General features: G+C 49.6%; 1 protein-coding gene across 7 annotated transcripts in view; it reads left to right on the top strand.

The window, feature by feature from the left end:
- Positions 1-5,923: 5,923 nt before the first annotated feature.
- OGDHL (oxoglutarate dehydrogenase like) overlaps positions 5,924-13,602 on the top strand; it is a 29,195-nt gene continuing 21,516 nt past the window's right edge. For 4 of the 7 annotated variants that reach the window (XR_004436519.1, XM_033208820.1, XM_033208818.1 and 1 more), the window contains exons 1-3: positions 5,961-6,041; positions 9,745-9,950; positions 11,710-11,880. Coding sequence is in view for 6 of the 7 variants with exons in the window: in XM_033208820.1 (XP_033064711.1) it covers positions 9,747-9,950; positions 11,710-11,880 (375 nt within the window). In the remaining variant the exon portion in view is untranslated. The other 3 variants (XM_033208817.1, XM_033208815.1, XM_033208816.1) reach the window with 3 other exon arrangements.

Below are 13,602 nucleotides of genomic sequence, written 5' to 3'. Positions count from 1 at the left end.
CCCGCCCCTTGGGGACTCCGCAGGAGGGCACCGCCCCAGCCAGGCCTGCTCAGAGAGGGGCTTCCCGCCGGGGCCAGGAGGGCTGGGGCGAGGGCCGGAGCATGCAGCCACCTGTGAGGGGACGGGCAGGGATGAGTGGCCCTCAGCCCGAGGGCAAGCGATGGCCTGGATGCTGTTTTCTGAAGTCCAAAATCTTGGCTGTGCTCCCCGGAGGGGGGGGGTTCGCTCCAGGAGGTGGGAGGCCTCAGTTGCTGCAGGGGAGGTGACAGCAGAGGTTTAAGGGGCTGAATTTGCTTTTGAATCCTGCTGCCTCCAAACGGAAACTCGAGTCCCTGCTGTCTCCATGTCCTGCCCCACCTGGACTGGTGGACTGGTGCTGGTGGAAAGGCCCGCTGTAATGGAGCTGGAGGACAGGATCAGATGGTTGCCTTAGGGGCTCCATCTTCCAGGGAGGAAAACCACTGGTATTCTGGAGGTTGGGGCCCAAAGGCCAAGGCTGGGAGCAGAAGAGGCCTGTGGGAGGCAGTGGTGGAGGCTCAGAGCTTGTCAGAGGGCCTCGGCAGTCTCGTGGAGAAGCTGACCATCCGGGCCTAGGATCAAAACATGCTGTGTCAGAGGAGGCGCCTTCTGCACGTTAGGGCACCCACAGATGATTTTTAGTATGTTGCAGGTCTTGATCAACTTGATATTCTTAAGGTGGTAAAATTCCCCTTTCAAAGGTTTCTTTGTCAAATAATGAAATGTTCTAAAATTGCATGGTCGGTTGCACAACTCTATGGATATGCTTAAAAAAGAATTGAATGATACATTTTATATGGGTGAATTGTATGGTATGTGAATTATATCTCCATAAAGCTGAACCCAGTAACAGATCCACACAAATGTGCTCAACTGATTTTTTGACAAAAGTGCAAAAGCAATTCAGTAGGGGAAGAACAGCCTTTCAACAAATGGTATTGGGGCAATGGGCTGTCCATAGGTGAAAAAAAGAATTTCAGCCTAAGTTTCACCCTTTATACAAAAATTAAAGGATAATATACTAAAATGCAAAATGTAAAACAATAAAACTTTTAGAAAAATGGGAGAAAATCTTCAGGATCTCGGGTGAGGTGAAAAAATCTCAGACTAAACACCAAAAACATGAGCCATAAAATGAAAAATTGATATACTGGATTTCATCAGAACTGAAAATGTTTGCTCAATGCACAACCCTACTAAGAGGATGAACAGAGAAGCTACAGGCTGAGAGAAAATATTTGCAAATCATGTATCTGACAGTCTAGCATCTAGAATATGCAAAGAGCTCGCAGACTCAACAGTAAGAAAAAAAAAAAAAAGTGCGATCCAATTAGAAAAGGGCTAAAAGACATAAAGAGACATTTTTCCAAAGAGGATATACAGATTACAAACACACATATGAAAAGATGTTCATTAGCCATCAGGGAAATGCAAATTAAAACCACAATGCGATATCATGGCATACCTGTCAGGATGGGTAACACACAACACCAAATGCTGGTGAGGATGCAGAGAAACTGTGTCACCTACACATTGTTGATGGGACTGTGAAATGGCACATCTACTCTGGAAAAAAGCAGAAGTTTTTTTAAAAAAATGAAACATGCAACTACCATATGCCCAGCAATTGCACTCCAAGGCATTTACCCCAGAGAAATGAAGACTTATGTTCACACAAAAATCTGAACATAAATGTCCATAGTAGGTTTATTTGTAATAGCCAAAATCTGAACACAATCCAGATGCCCTTTATGAGTGAATGGTTAAACAAACTGTGGTACATCCATACCATGGAATACCACTCAGTAATAAAAAGAGACGAATGACTGATTCACACAACAACCTGCATGAATCTCCAAAGAAGTATAGTGAGTGAAAAAAAGCTAATCCAAAAAGGCTACCTACTCTATAATGCCACTTACATATAACATTACTGAATCCAAAATTATAGAGATGGAGAACTGATTAATGGTTTGGAGGGGTTAAGGAGGAGGTGAGGTGGGAGGGAAATAGGTGTGGCTATAGAAGGGCATTTTGAGGGATCCTTGTGGTGATAGAAATGTTTTATACAGTAGTTTGTCCTTATCCTGAGGGGTTACGTTCCAAGGCCCCCATGGATGCCCAAATCCTCATATAGTATCAAACCCTATGTATACCCTATTTTTTCCTATACATACCTATGATAATTTTTTTTTTTTTTGAGATGGAGTCTCACTCTGTTGCCCAGGCTGAAGTGCAGTGGCACTGCTCACTGCAACCTCCACCTCCCAGGTTCAAGTGATTCTCCTGCCTCAGCCTCCCAAGTAACTGGGATTACAGGCACCTGCCACCACGCCCAGCTAATTTTTTGTATATTTAATAGCGATGGGATTTCACTGTGTTGGCCAGGCTGGTCTCAAACTCCTGACTTCAGGTGATCCACTTGCTTTGGCCTCCCAAAGTGCTGGGATTACAGGTGTGAGCCACTGTGCCCAGCCCATACCGATGATAAAGTTTAATTTATAAATTAGGCACAGTAAGAGATTAACAACAATAAGTAAGAATATAAAAGAACAATTATAATAATATACTATAATCAAAGCTATGAGAATGTGGCCAAAGCATTTATAAACAAAGTTAAGACAAGTGACAGACTGGGAGAAATGTTTGCAACATTTACAACCTACAAAATATTCTTATTCAGAATAGGTACAGAGTTTATGTGAATTCAAGCAAAACATAAACAACCTGATAGAAAAATGGACAAAGTCTATCAATAGGCATTTATAGAAAAAGAATACAAAATAAGAAACATATAAAAAGATTTTCAGTTCATGCCTATAATCCCAGCACTTTGAGAGGATAAAGTGGGCAGATCACTTGAGGTCAGGAGTTCAAGACCAGCCTAGCCAACATGGTGAAACCCTGTCTTTACTAAAAATACAAAAATTAGCCAGGCGTGGTAGTGTGTGCCTGTAATCCCAGCTACTCAGGAAGCTGAGGCAGGAGAATCGCTTGAATCCAGGAGGCAGAGTTTGCAGTGAGCCAAGATCACACCATTGCATTCCAGCCTGGGTGACAGAGCGAGACTCCATCTCAAAAAAAAAAAAAGAGAGAGATTTTAAAATTCACTTATCAGTTTTATGCAAACTAAAACAAAATGTGATTTTTCACCTATCAGATTGGCATAAATTAAAGAAAACTGATAATAAATCTTGGCAAGAATGTAAGGGAGTGGGAACTCATAAAACGCTAATGAGGAAGTATTCAGTGGAATGGTCTTAGTAGATATTTATTATACATATTAAATTCTAAAGCATATATATCTTTTGACTCATTGTTAAACTTAATTTAGAAATCAGGCTGGGTGCGGTGGCTCACGCCTATAGTCCCAGCACTTTGGGAGGCCAAGGCAGGGGGATCAGAAACTCCATCTCCACTAAAAGTATAAAAATTAGCCAGGCGTGGTGGTGGGAGCCTGTAATCCCAGCTACTCAAGAGGCTGAGGCAGAGCAATTGCTTGAACCTGGGAGGTGGAGGTTGCAGTGAGCCGAGATCCAGCCACTGCACTCTAGCCTTGGTGACAGAGTAAGACTCCGTCTTGGGAAAAAAAAAGAAATCAATGTTACCATAGTAGTTTCGCATGCACTAAAGGGAATATAGAGGAGGACTCTTTTCTCCTTTTTTTCTGTAAATGTCAAAAGAAGTGGAAATGTTCAGTCAGTGGGAGAGAAGTGACATACAGTCACCATACATCCCTACAATGAATACAACATACCCATGAAAAAGAATGAGGTGATCCTACACATACTGAGTTTAAAATAAAAATCTTCAAGACAGGGGAAAAAAAAGAAACAAGTTGTGGAACTGTATTCTAGTGTGATCTATTTCGTGTTTTTATGTGTATGTTTGTGCAAGCAATATGGATATAAATACATAAACAGTTTTGTAAACATGTTTGCCAAACTGGCCAGTAGTTATCTCTGGAGGGAAAAAAAAGAGGTGAGGTTGGGGCAGGTGGAAGGGGGCCTTTCACATTTTGTTCTGTATCCTTCTGTATCATTTAAGTTATGTACAGCTAGAATAAATAAAAACTTGCATGTTCATACACACACACACACACACACGCCACAGGGATAGGAAAAAAAGAAAAGTGTCTGTTTCTGAATATCTCTGCAAAGCCTACAGCCACTGCCGCTAATCCTCTCAGGCTTCTGAGAATGACAGCCACCCTCATGGGAGTGTTGATTGCCGCAAATGTTTGCTTTAATCAATGCAATTAGCAGAACATCAATTAGGCTAGAAGGCTGAAAGGCTCGAAGCCTTTTGATTTGCAAGAGCCTTGTTCCTGCCTGCTGCTCTGTGTCGGGTTTTCCATCTTTCTTAATTGGTGACTCTGACTTGTAAACTTTTCCACTATTCTCCCAAACTGCATCGTCTCCTTTTCCCTAGCTCGCTGAAAAGTTTCACTGTGCCCGTCACTAAAGCCAGATCACCTGTGAGTTATCTATGTCTCCACCCTCATATCTGGTCAACCACTAAACCCTCTGGAACTGATCCCCAGAAGTCTCCCAAATCTGGCTACCTTACTCCATCTCTACTGTAAGCATATAACTGCCTCTTACCTGGAATTTGAATTTTGAACATCAGAAGAGCCTTGAAGAGACAGTTCCTCTATGGCTCAGCACTGCTTCCTGAAGTAAATTTTTCAGCTTTCCTCTGATTCTGTGAGTTGCCTTGTATACAATCTTCCTATCAACTCGTTTTTGGCTGAAGCTAGCCAAGTCATTTTTGGTGCTTGTGTCCAAAGAATACCCAATGAACCCTGCCCTTCTGCACCAGATAAAATTTTACTCATCCTTCAGGAACCAAGTCAAGTGTCCGTTTACTCACTCATTCATTCACTCAACAAATATTTACTGAAAAATACCATGAGCTAGTGCTGTGCTAAGTGCTGAAGATTCTTGACCACATGAACCCCTAACTATCTCCAAATAAAGAACTTCTGGGAGATTTCAGGTGCAGAAGTTAGTTGTATTCCTTTCTTCGTGGCACTCTGTCAGCATTGATCTGGGTAATTGATTAATTACCTCATATCCACATTCCCCGTCCTCCTCCCCCGACAAGCAACCATATTAATTGGTTTGATATGTATTTGAATGTATTATTGTGAAATGCATACTGTAATTTTGAGATTAAAATTCAAGAGTGCAATAATCCAGGAGAGAGTTGATGGCAACTTGAACCACAGGTGTGTTAGCTTCCTATACAAGAAATCCCTGCATTTAAATGAGAACAAAACCCAACAGAAAACTGAAAAAAATACAACAGAAAACTCCAAACTAACAAACAACGTAAGATGCAAATCGCTAATAAGGAGAGAAATGCAGATTAAAACAATAATAGCACATTGCATCTGGTATTTTGATAATAATTAGAAAGCTGATCTCTATCCCAGAGAAAGTTTCACGCAGGATCCTAAGGGAATGTGTATGAGGAAGTTCATTGCAGCCTTGTTTGTGGCCACGGGGTGGTGAGGACAGCCTGGGTCACCATCACTGGGAGGATGAATGGGTAAAACGTGTATCAGATTTGGGGTAAGCACTTTTCACGCATTATCTCATCTTTCTTTCAAAACATTCCTAAGATTGTGGAACTTTTCATAGCATTCCCATTTTACAGACAACAAAACAAAACCTATCCTCTCCTACACACAAAGGCTGCTTGTCCTCTGGTACATTCGTCCTAGTTTTAGAACGAACACACAGGGTTCAGGGCCTCAGCCCCATCCTGCGGTCTCAGAGGGGCGTCCCCCTTTCGGCTGTGGGCGACCTAGGGCCTGGGCCGCCAGCACCGCGGACAGCGCCAGGCGCAGGGCGGGGCGACCATGGAGACGTCACGACGTGCGGAGTCTGAGGGGCGCGCGCCCGTGGGCGGCTGCGTCACGTGATCCAGGTAATTGGCACGGTGCGCGCGCACCCCTTCCGCGCAGCCCCCTGACCTGCAGCCTCCGGACCTGGCTGCAGCGTGGACCCCGCCCGCCCGCCCGCCCGGTGAGCGCGGCGACCCGCCCCTTCCCGGTCCCAGGGCCGCTGCTTCTCCTGCCGTTCTGGGGACGGGCGCCGCAGCTCCTCTCTCCCGGGTCCTGGGGCGCCGCTGCCCGCAGTCCTGAGCCTGGCCCGGCCGGGGGGAGGGGGAGGAGGAACAGACCGTGACCTTGGCTCCGCCCTTGACTGGCTGCGGCCTCCCCCGGGACCCCCAGCCCATCGCGCGCGTACCACCCGGTTAGTCCAGGGTCCTGCGCAGAGGAGCGGGCGCTCGCGGTGGGTTTCTTCAGCCCAGGGACTGCCGACTGCCCCGCGCCTTCTGTGGCCGGGGTGGGGGGGTCCAGGGCTGCGAGAGCTGTGCAGGGAATGGGGAGGGTCAGCGCTGTGCGCCTGGCGGGACCCGTAGGCAGCTTCAGACTTCCAAGGACCCTAATAGACGGTTTTAACCGCGGTCTCCGATCACAGATGAGAAAACTGAGTCCCGAGAAAGGGCGGCATGGCCTGAGGTCGTTGCTAGCATGGAAAGTGCTTCTTGTGCCCCTAGGGAGATGTGGGAGGGTGGCGGGGTAATCCCGAGGCCACAGCAGGCTGCAGTACGCATTCGCCGAACCGGAGAGACCCCTTTGACGCCCCTGGGCCGCCTGGCTCAAGCAGGCGCTAGCATCCCCTTCCCAGTGTCTTGGAACAGGCCCCATCTAATTAGAGTTGCGGTTTGTTGCTGAGCAAAGCTCATCCGCTTCTCAGAAAGTGGGGTCAGAGTAGACCTGCTGCTGAGAGAATCCAGGCTCTGCTGCTGCCCAGCTTGGAGGGCCCTCTGGGGAGAACCCTTCCCGGCCACTGTTTACTGATCTCTGCAATGGGTGCATTAGGGAAGAGTCCTCACTAGAGTACCCCAGACAGGGTCATGTGTAGGGGAGTCTTAGTGGGCATGGTGTCGGCAGTTTTCTGGGGTTGGGTTGAGGTTCTGAGATTGGGTTGGGGATGCTGTGTGACCGTGTCTTCAAGAGAAGAGATCCCCAAGAGATACCCAGGGCGACTCTGCTGGAGTCTGGACTCGGCAGGGGGTTGCACAGGGTACCTGACTCTCACTCCTTGCTGCTGTCTTTGACTGTATGGGCAGGAACTAGCAGGGCTGGCTTGGGCTCTGGCTCTAGATACTGAGCCCTCATGCCCTGCTGGGATGCAGGTGGGGGTGAGTGGCAGGCTGCCCTCCTGCCAGGCTGGGTCAAGGCCACAGCAGTGTCCAGTGGCCAACCCAGACTGTTTAGTGTTTATAAAACACAGTGTTCCTGCACCGGATCATTCTGGACACAGCCAGACTTTGTCCCTATCTGGCCCAAACTGCCCCATTCTCCTGTGGGGGTGGGAGTGGGGCTGGCAGAGGGAGCAGCTCTGACTCAGCTGATGGGAATTGCATCGCTAAGAGAAATCTGGCTTACATCTTGACTGCAGTGATCAGGGCACAGTCCCTGGAAACACACACAGCCCTGTCACTCTCTAGCTTAGCCTCTTGCACCTCAGTTTCTCTGTTTATAAAGTGAAACTGATCTGAGTGCTCACCCCATAGGATGTTGAGAAGGATTAAATGAGCACAGTATCTGTCCCAGAATCAGTGCTCCTGATGATGCCTATTATGTTTTTTCCCATGACGATGGTCTTAATATCTAGTTTCCTTGCCATAGACTGGGAATGATAGAGCGTCCTGGGTTGTTGGAGTCTTTTTGATGCTCCAGAAGAGTCTCCCTGATGCTTCAGGAGCTCCTGGGCCCAGTGGCCAGCTGGGCTGGCACAGACTTCTGTTTGCCCAGTCCTCTGGGATGGTCAGAGGCGGAACAGGAGTTGGGACCCTGGCTGCCTGACCCCAGAGCTCATGCCTGGCGCTTGGAGAGGTCCTGCTTCCAGAGGAGCTGGCCCTGAGTGCCCCGCACTCTAGGGCTTGGCATCACTGGCTGGTGGGCTGGGCCACATGGCCCAAAGCCTCGGGCTGAGGATGTGGGAGGGAAACTTAGGGCACTCAGAGGCTCCCAAGCTCACCGCCCTCCTCCCTGCAGTGGAATCTTTTTTGTTTTGAAATTTTTCTCTGTTCAGACTTGCTGCTGGTTGCCCCAGGAGCCTGTCCTCCCTCCATCAAGGTGACATTACCCCTTTTCTCTGGCTTATGTGAGTTAGAGGGAGGGCTGTGCCCTGCCCTCTGGTGAGGCCTGAACTTTTATGGAAAGTCCAGCCAGTGAGTTCCTGGTGACGTGGTTTAGCTGATGGCAGGGGTGAGGCAGAAGGGTGCAACAGGTGGCCTGTTGGCTGAGCACACCTGACCAGGAGCATTGGCTCAGGGCCTGGCCTGGGCAGTACTTGGGAGCTAGTTATACCCCAGAATGCACATTTTCTGGAGCCTGAGCTGTCCAGGGGTAGGGGACTCACTCCTGCGTGGGTGACCCCTGGTGGGGTGGTTCTTGCACCCAGCTTACAAGCTGGGCAGTCTGGGCAGGAGGGCATTAGCTGGTGTTGACGGGGAGCTCTGTCCAGGCAGTGGCTGTGCTGGAGCAGAGGAGGGGGTTCTGCTCACAGTTGGGTGGGGAACAGAGGTCCCACTTTACACATCATGTGTAGGATGAAGTGGCAGGGGTGATCTGGGACCTCAGCGGGCCCTATCAACCCCTAACCTGCCTGGATAGGGAGAGTTGGGGGTTCTTCAGGATTGGCAGAGGCTCTTAGAACTCTTACCCTCTGAGGAATGGAGAAAGCACCCATCACTGAAAGCCCAAGATTTAGGTATTTTCCCTGGGAAGGCACAGGTGACAGAGTGAGGTGAGATGAGCTGCAGGGCCTGGTTCCTCCTGGCCTGGGTGGGTTTCTGTAGCTGCCTGGGCTGTTAGCTGTCTTGAGTGGCACTGGTCGTGGGTGTAAGCTCTCAGGGTGTCCAGAGTATGGGAGCCAGGAAGGGCAGCTCCAGTCCAAGGGCTGTGCTGGGCCCGGGGCCTGCCTTCCATTCTACTCTTCATGCCCCTCCAGACCTTAGCCCTTCCTACAGTGAAGTGGGGCCATTGTTGGGCCTAGTGTCACCATCCTTCTGGCTGGGCCTGGGAGAGAGGGCACTCTGGGCCAGGATCGCAGTCACAGGGAGTCACTGGTCAGTTTTGGTCGCAATGACTAGAGCCACAGACCTCCTGAGATACTGTGTCTCTATCATCCCCTGACACCTGTGCTCATTGAATGTTTTTGTCCCTGCTTTTTCCTGACCATGCACGACACACCTGGCCCCTGGAGGACTCCCTGCCCTGGTTCTAGGGTGGTGGGCCTGTGACCCACTCCTTGGTGGTACTCCCTGCACCTGCCCTGTGGCTCTCTGAGTGGGCTCCAGGACCTAGGTTGGGTGCTCCCTGAGGCAGGGCATGGGTTCATGTCTCTGCACAGGCTTTGGGGGCTATCAGGGAAGGAGTGTGGTCTGGATGTGTGGGGCACAGCAGTGCTGGGGCTCAGGGCTGTCCGATATCTGTTGATGGAGTTTACTGAGCTGGGGGCTCCCACCAGACAGTAAGCCCAGGGAGCTGGGAGAGTGTCACATTCCTAGTCTCATCACTGCCTAGCCTGGCACCATCTGCCCAGTGGGATTGACAATTGCTGATGAGCGGACAGTAGCTTGGTAGAGCCTGTTCCTGTCTTGGTCCTGTTGTTTATGCCTCCCCTTCATTGCCTGTGTCCAGAATGAATCAGCTGAGGCTGTTGCCGTCCCGTCTTGGGGCACAGGCTGCGAGGCTTCTGGCCGCACATGAAGTCCCAGTGTTTGGCTGGCGCAGCAGGTCCTCTGGGCCACCGGCCACCTTCCCAAGCAGCAAAGGTGGAGGCAGCTCCAGTTACATGGAGGAGATGTACTTCGCCTGGTTGGAAAACCCCCGGAGTGTCCACAAGGTCAGCACCCCCACCCTGCCCTGGGCCACTGGAAGGGAGGGAGGCCCCCAGGGGCCAGGCTGTGGCAGGGCAGTGGGGGGAAGCAGCTTGCTTGCTGTGTGATCCTGGGCAGGTTTCTTTGCCTCTTAGGTCCTCAGTCATCAAAGCCTGTTGCTTTCCAGTTGCTGGATCAGGCAGTGGGTGGTGGTTTTGATGGAGAGGCCCTGGCCATGCCCTGCTCTGCCACACCTGAGCCCTGCCGTGCCCCTTTTTCATGCTCTGCTGTCTCCATATGCCCCCTTGTATGTAATTAGGGACATACATGTTTGTGTATGTATTGATCTGATAAGATAAACACTTGCTGATGGTAAAGAAAAAATTAAATCAGTTGGGAGGATGAAAAGTGAAGTTGCTCTCTGACACCTTCACCTGTAGTGGAAAGCAGTGCAGTCACATATAGCCAGAAGGTATAAGAAGTTACATAGTCAGAAAGTTCCCTCCTAATCTAGCCTCGTCTGCTCAGTTCCTGCTGTCCTCCAACTTAGTGTCCTCTATATCCTTTCAAAGACTTGGCATTAGGTAAACTTACTGCAAATGTTAACTCTGGATTTGTCTCCCTTTATGCAAAAGTAACCTGTAACACATACTATTTTGCTTCCTGCTGTTTCGCTTGGTGATGTATCTCCAAGATCTTTCCACGTCAGTACATAAAGAGCTTCATTGTTCACTCTGTCCAGCTGTGTAGTATTCCATTGCATGTATGTTCCACCCCTATTCCTGCTGACAGACATCTGGTTCATTTCTAGTCTCTGGCTGTGGCAAACAGTGCTGCAGTGCGTCATCTTACACCTTCATCATCTTGCACCTGCACAGCCATCTATAGGATAAATTCCCCAAAGTGGAATAGTTGGGTCCAGGAGTGGCTGTGTGTGTAATTTTTTGTTTTTCTTTTTTTTTTTTTTTGAGACGGAGTCTTACTCTGTCGCCCAGGCTGGAGTGCAGTGGCACAATCTCGGCTCACTGCAAGCTCCGCCTGCCAGGTTCATGCCATTCTCCTGCCTCAGCCTCCCGAGTAGCTGGGACTACAGGCGCCCGCCACTGTACCTGGCTAATTTTTTGTATTTTTAGTAGAGATGGGATTTCGCTGTGTTAACCAGGATGGTCTCGATCTCCTGACCTTGTGATCCACCCAGCTTGGCCTCCCAAAGTGCTGAGATTACAGGCGTGAGCCACTGCTCCTGGCCTGTGTGTGTAATTTTAATGGGTATTGCCAAGTTGCTTTCCATGGGGATTGTACTAACTGAGCCTCCCACCAGTGCCGTATGGGAGTGCACGGAAGACAGCGCTTTTACGTTGTTCTTCTGGAAAACACATGCAAATGCCTGTATGTGTTCACATCTGCTTTTTGCTTCTACACAGAGAGTAGCAGCCATACGTCCTCTTCTGCTTCGTTCACTTTAAAACATATCTTGGCAATATTCCATATCCACAATACCGAATGTACCTTTTTAAAAAAGACTATGTAATCTTCCACATTCTAAATGTAAAATCATTGTTTAGCCAGTTTTCTATGGATAGCCATGTAGGTTGTTTTCACATTGTCATTTTTATAAACAGTTCTGCAGGGAACATCCTTGTATGTACATCTAGGCACCCTGGGAAGACCCTGAGAGCTGTGGTCCTCAAGGAAGACCTGACACTCCCTGGGGCCCCAGCCTGGTCCACCCCTGGCTCTTCCCAGGCCCTGACCTGGCTGCGTTCTTGCTTCTCCCCTGCCTAGTCCTGGGACAACTTCTTCCGGAAAGCCAGTGAGGAAGCTTCTTCTGGCTCTGCTCAGCCACGGCCCCCTTCTGTTGTCCGTGAGAGCAGGTCTGCAGTCTCAAGCCGGACCAAGACCAGCAAGTTAGTGGAGGACCACCTGGCCGTGCAGTCCCTGATCCGGGCCTACCAGGTGAGGGGCAACTGAGGGACAGCCTGGGAGGCTGCACTGGCTCGTGGGGTGTGGCCAGGCACTGAGGGGAAGGGATCTCAGCTCCAACATCATCTTCCCAGAGAGCCCTTCTCCTTGTCCTCTACTGAGCGGCACCCACTTCTCTAGCCAGTCTTTGCCACATCACCATTCAGAGCACTTACCACCTGCTTGAATTTTTTTTTGGCATACTGACTTGTGTGCTTGTGGTCTGTCCCTTGCACACACCATGCCCCAAGTACGTGGAGGAGCACTTAGTAAGGGATCAGTTCCAGAGCCTGTTGAATGAGTATTGAGTAGATTAACCCTTGTTAATTCTGTTTTCTCCTCTAGAATGGGCATCCCAAGAGCACAGGGACTGATAGAGCAGGTGCCTAATTCATGTTTATGGAATGAATGGTTCAGTAAACAATTCTCCCCCACCAGTTGCTCCTCCTGGAGACTTAGGCTCTCTCAGGTTGGGCCCCTGCTCTGTCAGAGTCCCAGTGATGGTCTGTGTTTTTGGTCTTCATCGGATAGGACTAATTGGAGGACTGCTGTGGCGTTCAGGCCGTGACAAGCATAATCATTTGGAATATCTCTGGGAACTGCTGGTAGGAGGTATTCCGTCAGGGAAATGTGAGGCAGAAGCAAGTCACTGCAAGGCTAGGGTACAGGAGGGCATTAGCAAATGGAAATGATGCTTTGCTTCTGAATGAGGTGCCCAGTGTGTGGGATGGAATGGAGTTCCCCGTACACCACCCACCTGGGGATGAAAGAGGGAAGGTGTGCAGGGTTGGGCTCCCTTGCTGGCCTGAGGACCCATCAACTGTGGGCCACCTGGGAGCAAACAGCAGCTAGTTGTATTGTGCCTTTCCTGGCTGGCTGAAGGAAGCAGTGATCTAACCCTTGACTTCAAAAATGAAGAACAAAGATGTAAAACTGTGTATTAAATACAGGGAAATGTTCAGGGTGCTGCCCGAGAGCCTTATCTTCTAAGCACAGGTCTCAGCCCTTCAGTAGCTCTTTGTTCTTTGATTAACCAAGACGAGGCATTAGTTTTCCTGGCAGGGTGGCCTCTGGATTCAGGTGTGTTACTCTCTTGTGCCTGGTGTGGATGAACTCCCACTAGAAGGGCTGCAGCCCCTTACAGGCCAGTAGCAGGCACAGCTCTGGTTAGAATCTCCTGCACACTGTACTGAAAAAACAAAACCACTGTATTGTTACAGGCATTTTTAAACATATAAAAGGCAGAAGGGGCCGGGCGCGGTGGCTCAAGCCTGTAATCCCAGCACTCTGGGAGGCCGAGACGGGTGGATCACAAGGTCAGGAGATCGAGACCATCCTGGCTAACCCGGTGAAACCCCGTCTCTACTAAAAAATATATTAAAAAAAAAACTAGCCGGGCGAGGTGGCGGGCGCTTGTAGTCTCAGCTACTCGGGAGGCTGAGGCAGGAGAATGGCGTAAACCCGGGAGGCGGAGCTTGCAGTGAGCTGAGATCCAGCCACTGCACTCCAGCCTGGACGACAGAGCGAGACTCCGTCTCAAAAAAAAGGCAGAAGGATAGTGTGGTGAGCTCACCACCCATCAGTCATGACCAGCCTCGTTTCCTCAATTTCTCCCTTAGCCCCCGCTCACTGCTGGATTATTTTGAGGCAGATCCCAGATACAGCATTTCATTCATTGAACATTTCAGTATGTATGTCTAGAGAAAAGGACTCCTG

This window comes from Trachypithecus francoisi, unplaced genomic scaffold (assembly GCF_009764315.1).
Source record: "Trachypithecus francoisi isolate TF-2019V2 unplaced genomic scaffold, Tfra_2.0 Lachesis_group9, whole genome shotgun sequence".
Classification (NCBI taxonomy): Eukaryota; Metazoa; Chordata; class Mammalia; order Primates; family Cercopithecidae; genus Trachypithecus; species Trachypithecus francoisi.
This window is presented reverse-complemented; position numbering and strand designations above follow the sequence as displayed.